This window comes from Pan troglodytes, chromosome 20, assembly GCF_028858775.2.
Source record: "Pan troglodytes isolate AG18354 chromosome 20, NHGRI_mPanTro3-v2.0_pri, whole genome shotgun sequence".
Lineage (NCBI taxonomy): Eukaryota > Metazoa > Chordata > Mammalia > Primates > Hominidae > Pan > Pan troglodytes.
The window spans coordinates 45,114,307-45,136,815 of NC_072418.2; the positions used below are offsets into that span (position 1 = coordinate 45,114,307).

The 22,509-nt window shown below is 52.8% G+C and overlaps 1 protein-coding gene across 4 annotated transcripts; it reads right to left on the bottom strand.

The window, feature by feature from the left end:
• Window positions 1-871: 871 nt before the first annotated feature.
• Window positions 872-22,502, bottom strand: DEDD2 (death effector domain containing 2). Of its 4 annotated transcripts, none has more exons than XM_024351839.3 (5): window positions 22,362-22,502; window positions 18,951-19,316; window positions 17,413-17,532; window positions 11,977-12,117; window positions 872-2,103 (listed from the first exon to the last, which is right to left on the bottom strand). In XM_024351839.3, the coding sequence occupies exons 2-5, from the start codon at window positions 19,276-19,278 to the stop codon at window positions 1,712-1,714; spliced, it is 981 nt and encodes a 326-aa protein (XP_024207607.1). In that variant the 5' UTR covers window positions 19,279-19,316; window positions 22,362-22,502; the 3' UTR covers window positions 872-1,711. The 4 variants fall into 4 exon arrangements, with proteins under 4 accessions (XP_024207607.1, XP_024207604.1, XP_024207605.1 ...); XM_024351836.3 differs by lacking the exon at window positions 22,362-22,502 and adding an exon at window positions 19,908-20,105; XM_024351837.3 differs by lacking the exon at window positions 22,362-22,502 and adding an exon at window positions 19,884-19,970.
• Window positions 22,503-22,509: the final 7 nt, after the last annotated feature.

The following is a 22,509-nucleotide window of genomic DNA, read 5'->3' on the forward strand; positions in this document are numbered from 1 at the left end:
GAGAAGGTGAATGTCCAGGTGTGACCAGTGGGGAGCCACGTGGAGACAAATTCCAGGCAGAGAACCTCTGGCTGCCTATCTTTTCAATTTCCAAAGCTTAGGCGCTCCATCAGCCTTGGGTGTAGCTGGCCCACCTCACTGAACAAATTAAAAATCCTGGGAGTGGCCAGGTGCAGCAGCTCACGCCTGTAATCCCAGCGCTTTGGGAGGCTGAGGCGGGCGGATCACGAGGTCGGGAGATCGAGACCATCCTGGCTAACACGGTGAAACCCCGTCTCTACTAAAAATACAAAAAATTAGCCGGGCGTGGTGGCGGGCGCCTGTAGTCCCAGCTACTCGGGAGGCTGAGGCAGGAGAATGGCGTGAACCTGGGAGGCGGAGCTTGCAGTGAGCTGAGATCATGCCACTGCACTCCAGCCTGGGCAACAGAGCAAGACTCCGTCTCAAAAAAAAAAAAAAAAAAAAAAATTCCTGGGAGCCCCCAAGGACATACAGGAGCAAAGCATGTGTGAACATGGTTGGAAGGGTTTCTGACTCCGAGGCAGTATTCTATTTCTTCCTTTGACAGAGGACAAGACTGACACCCAGAGGGGAGGACAAGCGTGTGGTTATCAGCTGGCATATGGTCCAGCATCCTGCCCACACTCCAGTCCCTAACGCTGGGCCAGGAACACTCCTCCTCCCAGCCCACTGAGGTCCAAAAGCTGGGCATGGTGATGGGCACCTGTAGTCCCAGCTACTTGGGAGGCTGAGGCAGGAGGACCGGTTGAGCCCAGGAATTTGAGGCTGGCCTGGGCAACATATCAAGACCCTCAACTCTAAAAAAAAAAATTTAAATTAAATAATAAATAAAGAGTCCTAGAGAGGCCGATGCCCACCTATGCCCTTCCCAGGGCAGTTTAATTGGTATCATTTGTAAAAGGTCTTTTCCATCACCCCCAAAGCCTATGCATTCCCTTTCCAAGAAGGTGGCTGTTTACTGGTTTTGGCCCCATGTGCAACAGTAGGCCTTGGTATGATGCTGCCATAACACTCCCATGTGACACTCCAGGTGACATCCAAGTGCAAGTCTATGTTCAGCTCTGGACAGCAGGGGGGAAGGTGAGGAGAGTCAGGTCTGTAAATTGAAGCTGGGCAGGGCCCTGGCTGGCTGAAGATGTGTGGGCAAGGTGAGCAGGCCCCATGTGCACCCCAGCTCCAGTGCCCACTGATGTGGCTGAAGCCCAGGTTGGGTGTGGTCAAATTAGAGGTCCTGAGAGAGAAGCCCTTAGGCCAAAGAAGTGTGTGCTGGGAAGCAGGCCAGGGCAGAGGCCCAGGGAAGATCTCAGCAGGGGCAGTGTGAGCATGAGTGAGTGTGTGCACCTGTGAGAGTGCAGACAGCCCAAGATCAGAGATGCAATGTGCAGGGGGGCCTTTGGTGAGTGTGTAGCTGTGCCCCTCCCTTCTGAGATACAGGCCCAGCCCCCGCCTCCAGAGGCTAAGGGGGCACACCTGGGGGTAGGAGGAGTCTGGGAAGGAAACTCAGCTGGAAATGGTTTAGGCCTCAGAGCCCACATCCTGTGGGAGGGGCTGTCAAGGGGCCTGCTGTCCTGGTCCTGTGGCAGTCCTCAAAGATGCTAGAGTGACAGTCCTCTAGGGGTAGAGATGGTCGTCCTCCCAGGAGAAGGTGGCCTGGAGACTTGGAGGTGGGATCAATCCTGCCAGTCCTGGATCAGGAGGCCTCTGTCGGGCGCCGCCCCCCTTCCTCCTCCATCAGCAACAGGCGGCGCCGGCCAGCCTCATAGTCAGCCTCATCCACACTGACCAGCAGGCGAACAGCCTCCCGGCCCACAGCCTCTCGCAGGGCCTCAGTCAGGAACACGCCCCGCAGGGCCTGCAGCAGGGCGCCACTCAGGTAGTCGCCCCAGAAGGCGTCCAGATAGGAGAGCTCTGAGAACTTGATGTCACAAACCACGGAGCCCAGGTCCCTTGAGCGCAGCACTGCGGTGGCCTGCCCAAACACGTCCAGCTGCCGCGCCAGCGCCTGGGGCCGCCGGGATGCCACGCCCTGCTCCAAGGCTGGCCCATGCTCGCAGTACTCTGCTCGAACCCGGAGCCGGATGTCTGCAGGGGAAGGAGGGATTTGTCAGGGAGGGGGCCAACACTAGACACACTTATGGGGAACGCCACCCTTCCTCCCTCCAGCCTTCTCCCTCCACCCCCTTCCGGTAGCCACACCCTAGTCCTGACACAGCCTCCCCGGCTCTGTGGGGTTCCCTGACCAAGTACGTCCTCCTCTTCTCCAGCCCCACCACCTCCTCACTGCTCCAACAAGCCTCCCCACTGCCAGGGGTGCTCTTTCCCTGGATCTGCACAACACTTGCTCCCTCTCTTCCTGCAGGTCTTTGCTCAAAAGCCACCTTGCCAACAAGGCCCACCTAGGCCAACCTATTTACAGCTGTAACCACCCACCCAGCCCTCTCTGCAGCATGCCAGGTCCCACACCCTGCTCCATTTTTGTCCAAGGCACTTACCACCTTCTAACCTCCTCTGTCAGTTACTATCTGCTCATCATCTGTCTCTACACTCAGCATGGAGAGACAGATGACAGCAAGGAAGGGGTTTTTGTCTGTTTTGTTCACTTGTGTAACTGCGGCACATAGTAGGTGTTCAATATGTATTTGTGAAGAACTAATGCATGAACTAATGGACTTGCCTTAAGGCAACCAGCCTCACACCCTGCCCCCAAACAATGAGATTCACATGGTGCCAACCACATCCCCATCCCTCCCATCCACCTGAGCCAGCACTGCGGATGCGCAGGATCCTGACCAGGCCCGGGAGGCTTGCGGCTGGACCTGTGCTGGCTCTACTGGGAGTCAGGTACTCTCTTGCCACAGAGCTGCTAAGATGATGGGCTGGAAGCCCAGAGCTGCTGGGAGCCACTGTGCCAAGAGGAGAGAAGGAAGCCTACGCAGGGCCAGCCCCGGAGATAAAAAGATTCCTGAGGTCATCACATGAGCCCACGATCGTAGCTGGATTTTCAGCTACACTCAACTCCCCTTTTTGCTGAAGCCAGTTTGAGCTGGTTTCTGTCACAACTCTCCCCACATCTGCGCAAAAGAGGTGGCAGCTGTGTACAGGGGACAGGACACTGGACTTCTAAGGCTATCCTGTAATCATGAACTTCACATACCACCTCTCTTCCAGGATTTCTGAATTCCCACCCATCACTTAGGCTAGTGACAGTACCCCCTCTCTCTACACACCCAATGAGGCTGTCCTGAGGATCAGCTGTGAGCCAGAAACAGCAGCAGCCAACACTTACAGAGTGCCGACTATCTGCCAGGTGCCAAGTGCTTGAATCACAGAAACTCATTTAACCTATAAATGACCCTGTGGGACAGGTCCTATTATCACCCCCAACTTACAGATGAAAAAATGGAGGCCAAGAGAAGTGAAGTGACTCGCCCAAGGTCACACGGCCAGACAATGGCAGTGCCTGACAGAGGTCATTTAACCTCCTATGTCCCTGAGAGTAGGCTCCTCAATCAATGAAGTGGATTCCCACACAGGAGCCTTCAGCAGTGTGACCTGTGACAAGTCACAACCTCTCTGAGCATGGGTTCCTGCCTAAACAAGGGGACAATTCCTACTGTGAGGAGCTGTTAAGAGGATTAAAAAGAGAGCAATGGATAGAAAGGAACAAGCTAGCACTGCACACAGTGTCCAAGGGGTGCTCCCAGAACGGCAGCCACCAACCCCTCTGATAGGCCAATTGCCTGACCCTTGGGGATGCAGTAGAATCAGCCCTGTGGGGCAGAGCCCACCTTCAGCCCACTTGACAGATGAGGAAACAAGGCTCTGGGAGGGAATGTCTCATGCTGTGGCTCCCTTCAACTTTCACAGACCATGTCAGCCACAGAGCAGAAAGGAGAATGCAGGGCCCCTGCTCCCCAAGACAACTTCACAGCCCTGCCCACTTCCTCCTCCCACCCCAAACCCTTCCTCTTTCTGGCTCTAGGGGAACCCCATCCTCTCCACTCAACGCCCAGGGAAGCCTGCCCAGTCTCAGCCCCCAGGCCCTCCCATGGCATTCAGACCCAGCTGTCTCTACCCAGACGACCAGATCCTTGACTGCATCCTTGACTCCAGGAAGCAACTGGCCATGACCTCAATCAATGTGGGTGGGAGAGCAGGGGGCTGGGAGGAGCAGCACCTGTTCCAGGCCACCCAGGAGTGGTTGGCCACAGAGGCAGGGCCAGGTGGTGGAGTCCAACAGACCTTGAGGTGAGTCCCAGCTCTGCCACTCTCTAAGCTGTGGGGCCTTGGGCATGTGACCTTACCTCTCTGAGCCTGTTTCCCCATCTGAAACACAAACAAACAAGAGGTCCCTGCTGCACATTGAAGTCACAAGGATTAAATGAGGCAACTCATAAAATGCTTGCTCACAGCCCTACGACAAAGAAGGCTCCCAGAAACAGGAACTGTAATTTCGACACCCAACTCCCTACCCCCATGGCCCTCACCCAGGCCTTCATCTCTCTCTCACAGGTCCCTAAGCCAACCTTCTCCTTGGACTCCTCCAATCCCTGCCATGTCCCCCCATACCCTGCACTCCAGTCACAAGAAAATGTTCCCAACAAGAGCCTTACTTACAAAATGACCTGTCCACCTCCTCCATCCAGAACATTTGCCAAGGCTCAGCTCGTGGGACCCCCACATCCTGCCCAGTTGAATCCTCTCTCAGCTCGTCCTTCTCCCCAGCATGGACCTCTGGTATAAGTTCTCAATCCACCCAGAGCCCCCACCATGTCAGAGTGGACAGGGTACAGGGACAAGGCCAGGGCAGATCTCCATGCCCCCATTCAATCTCTTATTCAACAGATATTTTATGAATGCCAGGCATGCTAGGGTGACACGAGAACCTTGCCACAAGTGGGACGGGGAGACATGTAACCCACAGTTAGGAAGCACTCCCCACAAGCCAGGCTCTACTCAAGGGCTTTCCTCTCTCAGCCCACCTAATCCTCAGAGTACTTTCACCAGCCCCATTTACAGATGAGCAAATCCTTCAGCAGACCACACACTCCCACCTCTGAGCTGGAAAACATGATCATGGTGCACAGGGAAAAGACAGGGAGGTGCCACCAGGCAATAGGAGTAGGCGAGGCTTCTCTGAGCCTCTGCTCCACCCTTAGCACCCAATCACGTGCTTTACCCCTCCCCAAAATAATCACAACAGGTGACACCTGCCTATAGCTTTTACTACAGGCTGGCACGGTACTACATACTTCACATCTGCTGACCCCTTTGATTGTCCCCACAACAATCAGGTGATGCTGTTATTATTCCTTTTCTGCAGATGGGGAAATTGAGGCACACAGGTTGAGTCACCTGCCTAAGGCCACCAGATAGGAAATGGCAGAGCTGGAATTTTACCTCAAGTGTATGGCTCCAGTGCCCGAGCTCTTAACTACCCCTATCCTGTTTGCTACCTCACACAGAACCATACACATCAAATACACAACTAAAAGACATCCTGAGAGCCAGCAGAGAAAATTAGACAGGGCGAGTTATAGTTTAGATTGAAAGGATCAGAGAGGATCTCTCTAGGAAATGACATCTGAGGTAAAATGTGAAGGAGGACAAGTAGGTTTAGAAAGAAAAACAGGAGAGAAAAAAAGAATGGAATTCTCAGGAGAGATGAGCATTTATGGAAGTCCAGAGAGAAAATGAACTTCAGGCCTGCACAGGCTGAGGGGCCGGCGTGGCAGGAACATGGAGGGGAGAAGGGCACTAAGGGAGAAAGGGCAGCCAGGTCAGGGAGGCTGATCTCAATCCCAATCGCCAGCAGACTCAAGATTCTAGGGCCTCTGGAAGTGACCACACCTCTCTGTACCTCGGTGGCCTCCTGTGTAAAACAAGGCTCCCCCTAACATCTGCCCATGTGGGGCTACTGTGAGAATTCAAGGCTCAATGCAAGGAAAGAGGGGAGGCCAGGAAGGCCAGGCATGCAGAGAGGACAGGAGGCAGGACCTGCCAACTTAGGGGCAACTCCAGCTGTGCTGTGAAGTGGCAGGTGGGTAGAAACAGGGCCAGGGCAGCAGGCGGGGGAAGGGTCACAAATGGCTGTCCAGGATGGGAGCAGTAGACATGGAGAGAAGTGGAGGAACTGTCCGGTGTGGCCCTGAGGCGGCAGGCAGGAAGAGCACCCAGCACCATGTGCGCTGGACCGGGGGCTGGCTGCATCTTTTCCATTTTGGCAGCTGTGGGGAAAAGTTCCCTGTCCCTGGGAGGGCGGGGGGCAGGTGCCATGCCTTCCTAGAGAGGAGAGCTGCTCCTGCTTCCTGCACTCAGGTGGGCCCAGCACCCTCTTGTCCCCCACCCCCACCTCGCCAGTCTCTCTTCTGGGGCAAATGGGACATCAAGTGAAATGGGCTTCTCAGTGGGGGACCAGCGTGAAGTTCAAGGGAGCAGGCCCTGGGCTGGGTGTGTCTGGGAGCCCAGAGATGAACCTCACTCAAGTCGTCCCTCTAAGAGTTCCTAGTTGGGTGGTGACAAGGTTTGGATGTGTGTTCTCTCCAAATCTCATGTGGAAATGTGACTCCAACATTGTGGGTGGGACCTCATGGAAGGTGTTGGATCATGGGGCTGGGTCCCTCATGAATCCCTTGGTGATGAGTGAGTTCTTGCTCTGGTATTTCCCGTGAGAGCTGGTTAAGAGTGTGGCAGCTCCCCCACCCCCCACCTCTCACCATGTGACAAGCCTGCTCCCCTTGGCCTTCCACCATGAATGGAAGCTTCCGGAGGTCCTCAACAGAAGCAGATGCTGGCACCCTGCTTCTTGTACAGCCTGCAGAACCGTGAGCCAAGTAAATCTCTTCTCTTTACAAATTACACAGTCTCAGGTATTTCTTTATAGCAACACAAAAATGAACTAACAAAGATGGGCTGGGGAAGAAGAGGACCTGTGCTCCCACAACACTGGGAGATGCTTCCAGCCTTGCTGGAGAGAGGCAGCCAATGTGCTTCAGTGGAGAGACCCCACCCCCGCCCCGCCACCACACCAGGACCAGCACCAGCCCCCTCTGGACAATGGTGGGAACCTCCCAGCATCTTGGCTTGCCTCCCTCGTCTCTTCTCCACAACAAAGCCAGCATCATCATGTCAAATGGGAAGTTTTTCAACTCCTACTGAGTTCAACTCCTACTGAATTGAGGCAATGAGGAGAAGCTGCCTCCAACTCCAGAGAGGGATAAGCAGCCATCACCTGCTTCCTGATGGAGGCGCACAACACACCCTCAGAAGCGGGATTGAGGAAAACAAAACATCAAACCAGAATCTGATCAAGCCTCTCCAGACCCCACTACCCATCTTCAGGAAATACAAAAGACAGGGTAGAACACACTGAATCAACCCTACTGCAGGATACAGTCAGCAAAATCCAGTCTTCGGGAAATGCCACAGGACAACTGCTTTAGAAAAATACAACGCAAAGCGGAGAAAGAGAGATGGTAGGGGAAAGGAGAGACTTCAGAGAACCTACATTTATAAAACAACTGAAAATCTGAGCACCGATCAGATATTTGATAGTAAGGAGTTACTAATCTTTTTTGGCGTGAAACCCTATTTTTATCTTTGGCCAGCCACAGTGGCTCCCACCTGTAATCGCCAACACTTTGGGAGGCCCAGGCGGGTGGATCACCTGAGTTCGGGAGTTCGAGACCAGCCTGACCAACATGGAGAAACCCTGTCTATTAAAAATACAAAATTAGCCGGGTGTGGTAGCACATGCCTGTAATCCTAGCTACTCGGGAGGCTGAGGCAGGAGAATCGCTTCAACCCGGGAGGCAGAGGTTGCGGTAGGCTGAGATCACGTCATTGCACTCCAGCCTGGGCAACAACAGCAAAACTCCATCTCAAAAAAAAAAATCTCTTTTCAAGATACACAGTGAAACATCTACAGATGAGATCATAGGGCAACCAGAATTGACTCCAAAATTCCTAATTATCCTAAGATGAGATCGCCATGAGTTGACAATGGCTAAAGCTAGTCTATCTACTTTGGTATATTTTCCATAGAAAAAATTGCAGGGGCCAGGCGGTGGCTCATGCCTGTAATCCCAGCACTTTGGGAGGCCAAGGCAGGTGAATCGCTTTGAGCTCAGGAGTTCGAGACCAGCCTGGGCAACAGGGCAAGACCCTGCCTCTAAGAAAACACACAGAAATTAGCCAGGCATGCTGGATCACGCTTGTAGTTCCAGCTACTCAGGAGGCTGAGGTTGGAGAATCACTTGACCTGGGAAGCGGAGGCTGCAGTGAGCTGAGACTGCACCACTGTGCTCCAGCCTGGGCGACGGAGACCCTGTCTCATAATTTAAAAAAAAAAAAAAAAAAATTGCAGGGGAGAAGCAAAGCTGATCCTGTCATTCAAATCCTCCAACTGCTTTCCATAATAAAAAAAAAAAATGCAAAGCCCAGGCCCTGCAGGATCTGCCCTGGTTCCCTCTCCCCCCCTCACCTCCTAGGGGTCTCCACCCTACTCCTCCATTCCTGTCAGTTTCCTTGCCATCCTCCACGCTGCCCTTGAGCACTGGCACATCCCACTTGGGCCTGTGCTCCCGCTGTCCTCTCCATCGGGAACACCCTTCCCCTGACATCTGAAATCTCTCTCTTGGCTTTCTCCCACCACAGCACAAGCTCAATGAGGGCAAGGTCTCCCACCCCGGCTGACCTAGCATATAGTAAATACCCTATAAATACATATGGAATAAACAAATAAACAAACCCAAGTTTCAGCCAAGCTCTGCCCCCTGCCACTCAGACTAGTGACTGCCTTTCCCTGAGCATGCCTCTTCCTTTGCAAGATGTCATCCCACCTCAATGGCTGTCTTGAGAATTCAGGGCCGAGTAGTGCCCACCACAGACCCTGAGAGGCACATGGTCGCTCAGATGTCCTGTGTCCAACCCTAGGACCACCAAGGTGTCCTTCCTCACTGTCTCAGGCAGTCGAGAGTTTGTCTAGTTCTATCCCTCAATGGAGGGCAGCTGGCTGGGGGTCACAGGTATCACAGGTAAGGAAGAGTCAAGAATAGCAGGCCTCTTCTTCAGTCAGGCCTCCTTCCACCTCTGGCATTCGGCCTCTCTAAAAAGTAAGCCATTCCATTTTTCAGAGGGAAAAACAGGAGCCCAGATGGGGAGAGCCTCACTCCAGCCCCACCCTGCCTGGTGAGTCAGCAGTCAGACCTGCTCACCCATCTCCCATCAAGACCTAGCCAAGCCCTGGTTAACAACCTCCTCGCCTCGGGAAAGAGACCTGAAGCCTCCCTTGGCCTGTTCCTATCTTCCTTGAGGCAATGACTCCCTCACCCGCCCAGCCAGCCTGGTGGCTCTGGGAATTACTGGCTGATTCGAGGGGGAGTCACCACCAGGCAACCACCCCCTCAAACCCTGCCGCGCAAGCCCACATAGCTGCCTGAGGACCCAGGGCTGGCTCTCTAGGTCTGTTCCTTCTGACAGCACCCAGCACACGTTATCTGCTGCCTCATCTACAAAGCAGGCATGATGCCCACTCCCTGGAGGGCCATTATGGGCACTAGGAGGGGGCAGGTGTGCGTACTTTGTGGGCTGGAGAAAGCTCTGCAGATGGTAGAAGGAAGCACCCCCAGGCCAAGGTCTCCTAGAAGACAGGACATGCCAGCATCTCACCAGCTCCAACTTGGTCTTCTGACCTCCAGCTTCCACATTGGCCTCCTCCACTGAACCCTTCCACTCCCCCCAGGGGCCTCCTCCCCTCCCTCAGCAGCCTCAGCCCTTTGCAGGGGCTCGGCACCACCCCTGGCCTCATGTTTCATTAGGGCACTTGTCACTAGCTGATGCCGTCTGCTACGCTGGCTTATTTTCGAGTTATCTGTCTTGCCCACTATAACGTAAACTCCTGGAGGCTGAGGACTTTCTTCACCTGGTCCAATTCTGAGCCCTCCGTGCCTGGAACAGTGCTTGGCATAAAGATGATCCTAATAAAAACTGGATGAAGGAATTAACAAACCTTTCCATGGCTCCCCCACCCACTGCCCCCTAGAATAAAATCCAAACCTTCAAGGCCCCCCGCCTGCCTCATCTCCCCCTGCTCCCACCCACAAAGCCTCTGCTCCAGACAGACTCAGCCCTGACCACATCCGGCTGGGGACATTGTACGCATGAGTCACTCTGCCAGAATCACCCTTCCCAGCTCCTCTTCCAGCTTCCTTGAGCTTGTTCTAGACATGGCACCTCCACAAGGAAACTGGGGCTGCCCAGGAGACTCCCTGCACACCCCAGAGCCCCTGCACTCACAATACCCGTGCCACCTGTCACACCAGCCTGGCTGCCACTTCCCTCATCTGTCTTCCCTGCAGCCTGAGAGCTCGAAGACCATATCTGATCCCTTCTGTGTTTCCCAAGCTTGCCCAACTAGAGAAAGGGGTACTACAGTTGAGGGGGTGCTCATTGCTGTGTCCTCCCCACATGACCAAGTGGAATTTCTCAAGAGCAAGGTCAAAGTAGTCTCACAGCGGAGTCCCCAACCCACCCAACCCATCGTGTCTACAGTCAGCCCTATGGCCAGTGCCCTTCCTTATTTCCTAGGTCACTTCTCCTCACCCTCTCCAACACAACCCCAAGGCCAGACCTCTGCCTAGTCCTTCTCCACAGACCTCACAGCCTCTTCAAGCGATTAATTTAATCTACTTAACACACGCCTAGCAGAGCACCTACTAGAAGCCCAGTGCATCCTAAACACTTTGAAAACCCTAACTTGCTTATTAACTGATTTTCCAAATGGAGTTAGAGTTCCCTGAAGAGGTATCACATCACGTCACCCTCCTGCTCAAAACCCACTGCCAGTGCCTGGCGCATGGAATAAAATCCAAACTGTCATCCCTGCCGTGGCCCGCGAGGCCAAGCTGCTCCGGCCCCAGCCTGGCTCCTCCACCTGCTCCCACCCTCTCTTGGTGGCACTTATCATTGTCTAAAATGATCTTCAGTTTCACTGGTCACCTGACTAGGTCAGCTCCACAAGAGCCGGGAACCTTGCTGCAGCACTCCTGCCCCAGGCACACGGCACAGCAACAGTGAGAACAAACCCTCGTACAGCGTGTGCCGGGTTGGGCACTGCTCCAGGCATACTGTGGGTAAATTTGTTTTCTCACAACAATCCAAACAGGGAGGTGATTATCAGCCTCACTTTACAGATGTGGAAACTGAGGTGGATGGCTGGGTGCAGTGGCTCACGCCTGTAATCCCAGAACTTTGGAAGGCTGAGGCAGGTGGATCACTTGAGGTCAGGAGTTCAAGACCAGCCTGGCCAACATAGTGAAACTCATCTCTACTAACTAAAAATACAAAAATTAGCTGGGCGTGGCAGTGGGTGCCAGTAATCCCAGCTACTTGGGAGGCTGAGGCAGGAGAACTGCTTGAACCCGGGAGGCGGAGGTTGTAGTAAGCCAAGATCACACCACTGCACTCCAGCCTGGGAGACATAGGGAGATGGCGTCTCAAAAAAAAAGAAAAGAAAAGAAAAGAAACTGAGGCAGAGAGGTTCAATTACTGGCCTGAGGTCAGACAACTTATTTAAGTGCCAAGACCAGGATGTAAATCAGGCAGCCTGATCCAGGATCGTTGTTTTTTTACCCCGTGATATGCTGCCACTGCACAAGAAATGTCTGAATAAGTAAACCCCGGCAGATGTTTGCTGAATACACAAATGAAACTAGGGCAGGGGGTTGTCAGGAAAGGCTTCCTGAAGGAGGTGGCACAAGATCTGATCCTTCAACAATGGACAGGATGTAGACAGGCAAGATGGCGAGAGAAAGGACAAGAATTCCACTGTGGTGAACGAGAGCTGACACCCATCTGCCAAGTGTGTCACATCCCCCAGAAAAATGCTCATTTCTCCCACCCTCTGAACCCACTCGGGGCACTCTACATGCACTGCCAAGGCCTACAGACACCTACCACAGGTCACTTTGCCTTCAGAGGAAGGTCTGGCGGGCTCTGGCTGCTGCTGGGGTGCGGCTGGGGCCCCTCTCCGCCGCCGTCTGGCACCACCACTGGGCCGGCCCCGACTCCGCCGCTGCCGCTTGGTTGGGGGGGAGCCTGAGGGGAAAAAAATGGGGCAAGTTGAGGACCAGGATGACAGCTAGAGTGCCCAGGTGTATGCCTGGAAAAGAACTCAAGGTGTTCTCGGTGCTCAGACCCTGAGTGAGCCACTCTGCCTCCCTTCTTCAGTGGCCCTGTCTAAAAGATGAAGAGTACCATCTAGCATCATCTAGAAGGGCAGATGAGTACACCCCAGCACACTGCAGCAGGCTCACTCCAGGTGTGATGTGACCCTAGAGAAATCCCTGCACACTTACACCAGGAGACACACACGACAACCGCCACCAGGGCATTGTTTATCATGATGAAAACCTGAGAACAACATATCTGGCAAGAAGAAACAGGAATATAGGGAGATGTCCAGGATAGACTGTTTAAGGAAATAAAGCAAGATACAAAATAAGTGTCTACAGTGTGCTGTACTTTGCATAAGGAGGGAAATTAAGATTATATATATCTGCAAAATGAAACACTAGAAGCACAGACTAGAAATGAATGAATTGGGGGTGAGGGGCGCCCAGCAGTAGAAATGACATGTCTAAAAATACTTTTCATACTTTTTTTTTTGAGACCGAGTTTCGCTCTTGTTGCCCAGGCTGGAGTGCAATGGCACAATCTTGGCTCACTGCAATCTCCGCCTCCCGGGTTCAAGCAATTCTCCTGCCTCAGGTTCCCAAGTAACTGGGATTACAGGTGTCTGCCACGACAACCGGCTAATTTTTTGTATTTTAAGTAGAGATGGGTTTCACCATGTTGGCCAGGCTGGTCTCAAACTCCTGACCTCAAGTGATCCACCCGCCTCGGCGTCCCAAAGTACTGGGATTATGGGCATTGAGTCACCAAGCCCGGCCCCACACTTTAGTTTTGACTTTTGACTCATATAACCGATTTACACACTTAAAAAGTTAAAATGAAATAAACCATAAAATTAACACAAATAGACCGCACACGGTGTGGCTCCCGCCTACAATCCCAGCACTTTTGGAAGGCCGAGGTGGGTGGATCACTTGAGATCAGGAGCTCGAGACCAGTTTGACCAACATGGTGAAACCCTGTCTCTACTAAAAACACAAAAATCAGCTGGGCGTGGTGGCGCCTACCTGTAATCCCAGCACTGGGGAAGCTGAGGCAGGAGAATCGCTTGAACCCAGGAGCTGGAGGCTGCAGTGAGCCGAGATTGTGCCACTGCACTCCAGCCTGGGTGACAGTGTGAGACCCTGTCTCAAAAAAAAAAAAAAAAAAAAAAAATTAAACACAAACAGAAGAAAATGAACCTGGTCGGATGTAGTGGTTCATGTCTGTAATCCCAGCCTACAGCCTAGGAGTTCAAGACCAACCTGGAACCCGGGCAACATGGAAAAACCCGTCTCTATTAAAATAAAATAAAAAAAAATTAGCCGGGTGTGGTGGCACGTGCCTGTAGTCCCAGCTACTTGGGAGGCTGAGGTGGGAGGGCTGCTTGAGCCCAGGAGATCTAGGCTGCAGTAAGCAGTGTTTGCGCCACTGGACTCCAGCCTGGGAAACAGAGCTAGACCCTCAAAGGGAGAAGGGAGAAGAAAAGGAAGGAAGGAAGGGAGAGAGGGACGGAGGGAGGGAGGGAGGGAAGGAGGAAGAGAGGGAGGGAGGAAGGGAGGGAGGGGATTGTATACATAATTGGTAACAGGAATACTCAGATGAAACAATTATTCAAGTAACTTGAAGAACATTCTGACTGTAAAATCTCAATGGGATATGCTCAGAGAACAAGAAACACAAATAAAATCTATGTTTCATTCACTAGATACAGTCAGCAGTTGTACTGACTTTGTTATTTTGATGCTATTTAATTACTGTTGTAAAATAAATCAAACAAACCCACATCTTAATGTTATTAAGAGGAAAGACTTTTAGTATAAAAAAGTCTGGCTGGGGCTGGGTGCAGTGGCTCACACCTATAATCCCAGCACTTTGGGAGGCCGAGGCGGGCGGATCACCTCAAGTCGGGAGTTCGAGACCAGCCTGACCAACATGGAGAAACCCTGTCTTCACTAAAAATACAAAATTAGTCGGGCGTGGTGGCACATGCCTGTAATCCCAGCTACTCAGGAGGCTGAGGCAGGAGAATCGCTTGAACCCGGGAGGCGGAGGTTGCGGTGAGCCGAGATTGTGCCATTGCACTCCAGCCTGGGCAACAAGAGTGAAACTCTTTCTCAATAATAATAATAATAATAATAATAAATAAATTAAAAAGTCTGGCTGGGAGCAGTGGCTCACACCTATTATCCCAGCACTTTGGGAGGCCAAGGCAAGCAGGTCACCTGAGGTCAGGAGTTCGAGACTAGCCTGGCCAACATGGTGAAACTCCGTCCCTACTAAAAATACAAAAATTAGCTAGATATGGTGGTGTGTTGTACCTGTAGTCCCCGCTACTCAGGAGGCTGAGGCAGGAGGATCACTTAAACCTGGGAGGCAGAGGTTGCAGTGAGCTGAGATGGCGCCACTGTACTCCAGCCTGGGTGACAGAGTGAGACTCCATCTCAAAAAAAAGTATTTGTGATGTTTTTGTTTCTTTGTTTAGAGTGGGGATCTCGTTCTGTTGCCCGGGCTGGAGTCCAGTGGCATGCCACCACACTCGGCTCGTTTTTTTTTTCTCTGAGACAGGGTCTTGCTCTGTCACCCAGACTGGAATGCAGTGGCGTGATCTCAGCTCACTGCAACCTCCACCTTCCCAACTCAAGCAATCCTCCTACCTCAGCCTCCTGAATAGCTGGGACTACATATGCACATCACCATGCCAGGCTAATTTTTGTATTTTTTATAGAGACAGGGTTTTGCCATGTTGCCCAGGCTGGTCTCAAACGCCTGGGCTGAAGCAGTCCACCCGCCTTAGCCTCCCAAACTGCTGGGGCTACAGGTGTGAGCCACTGCACCCGGCTAGGTTTTTTATCTTTTTAGACACAGGGTCTTACTATATTGCCCAGGCTGATCTCGAACTCCTGGCCTCAGGCAATCCTCCTGCCTCAGCCACACAAAGCACTAAGATTACAGGCATGAGCCACCAAACATGGCTATAACATTAATCTTTAAAATACTAACAGAAACTTTTTGAAAAGTCAAGTCTCTAACACTGTTCACTGAAAGAACCTAGAAACAATATACACACTCAGCACCCAGGTTTTGGTCTCTAAATACCACAGCTTCCTTGAAAAACAGCTGATTCTAGGGTGCGGAAGGGAAAGTTCAAAGTCAGCCCAGGACATCTTGCAGTGCCACAAAGCAGGAAGCACACAAAGAATGATACAAACACATGAAGAAGACACAAGAGGCTAGCCAGTTGCAACTGCAGGAAGACTGACTGACTGTTAACAAGTCAGTAAATAGTGTATGGGTCTATAGTGACACTCAAACTCAAAGGGGCATTGGGGGAATACCTCTTGAAAGACAAAGAAAAAAGAAAAAGAATTAGAAAAATCACCATTTTGCAAACACCAATGTGATAACTGGTTCAGGCAAAGCTCATAGATGTGAAACCCACTGAGTAAATGGCTATTAGGGAACAGGATATGCCAAAGTATCACCCCATAGACTGTTTACTAACCATGAGAACTAAATGTCCCTTCACAATGGACAAACATGGCAGATATCCCCTTAACCAAGTGACCAAACTTTCCCACATCGGAAAAGCCAGGCCGTACATGCCTGGAGATGTACTCCAATATGAACTAGATGGCAGCAACCAAGGATTATTCCTGCTAAAGACGTATAAACTGAATCTAACCAAGCCTCAGACATAATTCCCATTTAACAAAAAATGTAAGGGAAAGAGGGACGAGTTACATAACTCCATCAGGAAAAAAACAGACAGATAAAGAAACAATCAGGACATTCTACAAAACAACCGGCCTGCTAGGGTGAATAAATCAATGTTACAGGAAAAAGAAAAAGGTATGGGGTGTAGGGGCAGTTTCTGTGCTATAGCAGGAGACATAACAACTGAATGCATACCAACTCAACTATGAATAGATTCTGAACGGTCCCACAGTCTGGGGATTTTTGAAAATGGACCATTAGAATATCAGAGAATTCGTGTTTATTTTCTTAGGTATAATAGTCTTAAAGTGGTACAGGAGAATATCCTTATTCTCCACGGATGCCTAATTTAGGGGTAAAGCATCCTGATGTCTGTAATTTACTTTCAAAGGGTTCAACAAAAAAATCCAGAATTACGTATACACATAAAGCAAAAGTAGCAAAATCTTAACAATTATTGAACCTAAGTGGAAGATGTTAACTTTACTAATCTTTCAACTTGTATGTTTGAAATTTCACATAATAAAAAGAGGGGTGGCCAGGGCGCGGTGGCTCAAGCCTGTAATCCCAACACTTTCGGAGGCCCAGGTGGGCAGATCTCTTGAGGCCAGGAGTTCGAGACCAGCTTGGGCAACATGGTGAAACCTCATCTCTACTAAAAATACAAAAAAATTAGCCAGGCATGGTGTCATGCGCCTGTAGTTCCAGCTACTTGGGAGGCTGAGGCAGGAGAATTGCTTGAATCTGGGTGGCAGAGGTTGCAGTGAGCCGAGATTGCACCACTGCACCCCAGCCTGAGTGACAGAGTGAGATTCTGCCTCAAAACAACAACAACAACTAGAGGTGGCTGGCATGGTGGCTCATGCCTGTAATCCAGCACTTTGGGAGGCTGAGGTGGGAGAACTGCTTGAGGCTAGGAGTTCAAGACCAGCCTGGACAACAAGGGGGAGACCACACCTCTATAAAGGATGAAAAAATTAGCCAGGCATGGCGGCATACCCCTGTAGTTCTAGTTACTTGAGAGGCTGAGGTGGAAGGACAGCTTGAGCCCAGGAGTTCAAAGCCGCAGAGAGCTATGATTTCATCACTGCACTCCAGCCTGGGTGACAGACCAAGCCCCTATCTTGAAAAAGCCAAACAGAAAAAAACAAAAACTGGGGGTGGTGAGAATAAATAAGTTAATTGGGGCATGGCAATTAAAATAATACAATTAGAGATACTCAGCATGAATAAATCTCAGACACATCTAGCAAAGACAGCCAGGTGCAGAGTAATACCCACAGTGTAATACCATTTAAACGAAACATGAAACTATGTGCAACAATTCTGTATGTTGCTTCAGAACAGAGTATCTGTAGCAATAAACACACACACACACACACACACACACACACACACACACAGTGAAAATGAGACAGAATAACCCCTCAGGCCCCTTCCTTGATGGGCACAATCATAAGGAAAAGAGGGATGCTGCCATTACACCCACCCAGCTGGGCTCACCTGTCTCCCACTGACCCTGCTGAGAATTTGCAGAACTGCTTGACTGCCGACGGCGACGGCAGCTACCCTCTGTCCTCTTTGAAGAGCTGGAGGTGCCATAGCTATAGCGTTCTGGAGACACTGGAGGAAGAGAAGAACAGGAAGAAGCATTCAGCCTCCTGGCCCTAATTCCCACCCCTGGAAGAATGCCTGCACCACGAGGTGCCTAAGTTCCCCAGTAGTCAGAGCCCAAATACCCACTCATTCTCAAACACCTCCTGCAGAGGTTGCTCAGATGCCTCCTAAGAGAGAGAACTTATCACGACTTGGGGCAATCTAACCCACGTCTACGGCAGCTCAAACTGTCAAGGTTATTCTGTTGATAGTCATGGTAAGGGTCCCTGTAATGGCCCTTTGCCCTGGCATCAACTGCCCCCAGCTCTCCCCAAGGAGTAAGCAGGCCTCTGTGCAGGCTCCCCAAATCTTCTCTTCTAGAGCGTGATCTTCAGACATAGATATCCAAAAATGCTGTCAGCTCTTCCCTAGAGCTGTCCTTCTCCTGCTTATCTAAATCCTGTGGGCTTACTCTGGGCCAGGGAAGGCCATAATCCCCCCTCCCCAAACTAGCCACTGCCCCTTTAGTAACCCAAAGGCTTGGTCTATGCATGCACAGGGCTACCGGCAGCCTGAACCCCTCCCAACTTCTCATGTGAAGGCTGCTATCCTCCAGGAGCACTTCCTTCACAAGGATTAAGGGCATCAACTCTGGGGACAAGTTGGCTGGGTTTGAATCCTGGCTCCCACACTTCCCAGCTACGTTCTCTGCAAGCCCCTTCATGACATAACTTCTTACCTCCCTCTCTTCCCTAGCTTGGGTCCCCTCTGCTCCTGCCACACTGGCCTCTGATGATGCCAAACTCATTCCCACCTCAGGCCTTGGATGCTCCCTGGGATTTTCTCCCCTGGGGTCTATGCATGGCTGGCAGTGCAGCCTCAGGGCAAAGCCTCCCTTCACCTTGCTGCTCTCCTCTCTCTATTCCATTACTTTTAGTCTTCCTACAACAGCGTCTAAAAATAAGTTCTCTTATTATCTGATTGCCCCACTAAACTTAAACTTCATGGAACAAACACCTTGTCAGCTCCATCATCCTGTATCCCTCCTAGGCCCAGCAAACAGGATTGTTATTATACGTGCAAACTGCTTAACTTCTCTGAACTTGTTATTTTCCTGGTTACAGTGAAGACAGTAACAGGACTTCCTTGTGAGATTACTGGGAGACTATAAGGCACTAGTTCATATGAAGGGCTGACAGCTGTGCCTGGCATGAAACAAGCCCTCCGTAAACAGTGGCCAAAATCATCATCACTGATGTAGCCAAATTCCCAAAGCCATGCTTTCTTCCTCTTATGTTGCTCATTGATATTGTGGGAAGAGAGAGTAGCAGAATGGGACATAAGCTGCCTGATATGGCACTGTCCGTATCAGGGCACCAGGGAGGCCCAGCGGGAGCCAGGCCCTTTCCTCCCAGGAAGTGTGACACCCTCCCATTCAACCGTACCTGGCCGGCGCCGCTTGCGCGCCAGGTGCGGCAGCAGGTCGTGGCGGGCCAGCACGCGCAGGAGTTGCCCCAGCAGCCGCAGGTTGCTCTCGTCGCACTGCCCGCGGCGCTCCAGCTCCAGCAGGAGCTCTAGGCCGCTGCGGGCCCGGGCTAAGCCTCCGGCGGCGCCAGGAGCCTCATCCAGCAGAAAGGCCAGGAGCTCCAGCTCGCACTCGGTCAGTTGCCCGCCCACCACCTCGAACATACGGTGAAGCGACAGCATCCCGTAGTAGTCCAGGCACTCATCCTCCTCCCAGCACGGGGCCGGGGTCGACCCGGATAGCGCCATTCCCGGGGGAGGGAGGTGGAACAAGCTCAGAACCCGGCCTAGAACCCACACAGCGGGGAGGGGGCAGTGGTCAGCGACGCGGAGGCCCGAACCCCACACCGCCAGCGCGTCTCCCCCGCCCAATCGCGCCAGGCAGGGCCGCTCCCGCACCCCCAACCGCCTCGGCCTCCCCCCCCCCGGGAGGGAATGGTCCCGCCCGAGGTCCCCTAAGAACAGGTCGGGACGCCGGAGCCCGCTCGGCTTCTGCCCCCCCCCCCCCCACCGTGCTACGTTCGGAGCTCGCCTCCGGACCTGACCAAACGATGCGGCCCAAACAAGCCTCGGGGCCCACCCCGGGGCTCCCTGCTGACTGCCCCTGACTCTGGGTAGGACTGCCCAGACCAGCCCCTTTTCTCCGTCCAGTGGTACCGTCTGATGAGTCCCCCGGCTGTACGCAAGTGGTACCTCCCGAAAGTGACCCTCTGCCCCCTACACAGAGGAGCGACCCAGGCAGCCCCTTTGCTCCACACAGGTGGTACCGTCCGAACCCGACCCCCTCGCCCTGCAAGGGCGGCCCCGCCCGCTCCCCAGAGCCCAGGTGGTCCTGTCTACCCGCCACCAGTCACCATTAGGCCTCTCTGGATCCTCACCAGATTCTGGCGTCCGGTGACTCCTGGGCGACGGCCGCAGCCACTTGTTTTGGATCTTTCTGGCACCTTCTCTATTATTACGCCTGCGTCACCTCGCCCCTCCTCCTTCCCCCAACTCGCGCAGGTGCGACCGCCACGCCCCTTCGGCGCATGCGCAGAACGAGGCCTCCAAGCCCCGCCCTTCCTGGGCCGCTGGACCTGCCCCCAACCGAAGCAACTTGGTTCGCGAGTGCTGCGCTTGCGCAGAGCGAGAGCACGCCGCCCCTGGGGCTGTATCTGGTACCCGGTTCCAGGTCCCTACTTCCCGCCCGTGACTGAAGCCACCGGGGCCATGTAGCGCCACGTCACGAGTAGTTGTAACTACTCATCTCATAAACTACAGCCCCCTCCTGATCACGAGCTAGACGCCCACATCACCACTGCCCCTAGTTGCCCGTGGCAAAGTAACACAATCACTACTTTCCCGTCTCCCAGTAAACTCCCAGGCCTTATATGATCTGGTCCTGGGCACTCCTCCATTAGATTGTCCCTCACTTCTAGTGACAACCAGGGATCTACATCTCAACTGTGCTCTCTCGTGATCCCAAATGGAAATCCCGCCCCCCACCCCCCACCACCACCCCCGCAGTCTATAAGTTCCTACCCCTGATCAAAACCAGAATTCCCTCATCTCACGTTCAGGACGGATACCTCCTTCCAAGCGGCAACAGAACCCTCCATTCCGACTGTGTACATCTCGATGGCGTCCATCACGACCCCCATCACAGTCAGATGTCTCCACCCAGAGCCAAAACGGCCCCTCCGTAACCCCTTCCAATCTCTGCCCTCCAGGGTCGCCCAGATACCCGCTCCCTAAATTGCAACAACTAGAGAGGGTCTGTCAGGGAGTCTAGGCTGTGGTGTATGCGTGTCCCCTTACCGCGGGGCCTTGGGTGTGACGGTCGCCACGCCCCCCACTTAGGTGACTCAAGGTCAGGACCTGCATGTACTTGAGACAAGTCCCCTCCCTGGACCTCTTCCCACCCCCGCAATTAACTCCTCTTGGGAGTCGGGAGATCTGGGTCCTGCCTAGCACTGGCCCAGTACTGGCTCTGCCTGAGCTGTAGCAGTGAATTCAAAAGAATCGGCTGGGCGCGGTAGCTCACGTCTGTAATCCCAGCACTTTGAGAAGCCGAGGTGGGCGGATCACACGAGGCCAGGAGTTCGAGACCAGCCTGGCCAACATGATGAAACCCTGTCTGTTCTTAGCCGGACGTGGTGGCACGCGCCTGAAATCCCAACTACTTGGGAGGCTGAGACAAGAGAATCTCTTGAACCAGGGAGCAGTGAGCAGAGATAGTGCCACTGCACTCCAGCCTGGGCCACAGGGCGAGACTTTGTCTAAAGAAACAAACAAACGCCAGGTGCGGTGGCTCACGCCTGCATTCTCAGCACTTTGGGAGGCCGAGGCGGGCGGATCACCTGAGGTCGGGAGTTCGAGACCAGTCTGACCAACATGGAGAAACCCCATCTCTACTAAAAATACAAAATTAGCCGGGCGTGCTGACGCATGCCTGTAATCCCAGCTACTCGGGAGGCTGACGCAGGAGAATCGCTTGAACCCTGGAGGCGGAGGTTGCCGTGAGCCGAGATTGCGCCATTGCACTCCAGTCCGGGCAACAATAGCAAAACTCTGTCTCAAACAAACAAACAAACAAGACTGGACGCGGTGGTTCACGCCTGTAATCCCAGCACTTTGGGAGGCCGAGACGGGTGGATCACCTGAGATCAGGAGTTCGAGAGCAGCCTGACCAATATGGCAAAACCCCGTCTCTACTAAAAATACAAACATTAGCCGGGCGTGGTGGTGGACACCTGTAATCCCAACTACTCGGGAGGCTGAGGCAGGAGAATCGGTTGAACCCGGGAGGCGGAGGTTGCAGTGAGCCAAGATCGTGCCACTGCACTCCAGTCTGGGCGACAGAGCGAGACCCTGTCTCAAACAAACAAACAAACAAACCTTCAAGAAATCCCTTCCCCTCTCTGGGCCTCAGTTTCCCTACTTGTGAAACAAATGGATGGCAATGGTAAGCTACGGAAGCATAGTCCTGGGCTAAACTCACAAGGGGGCCTGGTAAGTGACTATCATTAAATCAAACGAAGAGTAGGGAGAATAGGAAAGCAATTTAACAAACTGTGAAGGATTCTGTCTTGCTAAGTGGGTTGTAGTGGGCGCCTACAGTGTATGAGCGCTGTGCATGTGTGATATCATCCAATCCCCTAAACAACCTTTGAGGTGGCTGTGACTCAAGCTCACTTCACACCAGTAAAACAGAGGCCCGGAGAGGAGAATAACTCCAAGTGTGTCGGGCTCTAAAGCTGTACTCTCAGAAATGCTCCGTCTCTTCAGCTTTGAAATGACATCTCTGTCAAGGTCTCCCGCCGCCCAGTTCACTCCATGGGCCCAACGCTCACCAAAGGTTGCTCGAGTTTCTCTACAGAACTTGCCGACGCTTAGCCCGGGAGCGACCCAGAGAAATGCGCAGGCGCATCTCCTCGCCCTGAGCCCCGCCCACAGGGCGAAGACGTGTGCGTGGATAACTCCCAGAGCCCCGCCTGTGTG

Coding starts and splice junctions, on each gene's coding strand:
- DEDD2 (XM_024351839.3), bottom strand. CDS start 19,278: ATGGCGCTATCCGGGTCGACCCCGGCCCCGTGCTGGGAGGAGGATGAG. Junction 12,118..17,412: donor GCAGGGTCAGTGGGAGACAG/GTGAGCCCAGCT, acceptor TTTTCCCCTCAG/GCTCCCCCCCAACCAAGCGG. Junction 2,104..11,976: donor TGAAGGCAAAGTGACCTGTG/GTAGGTGTCTGT, acceptor CTTCCCCTGCAG/ACATCCGGCTCCGGGTTCGA.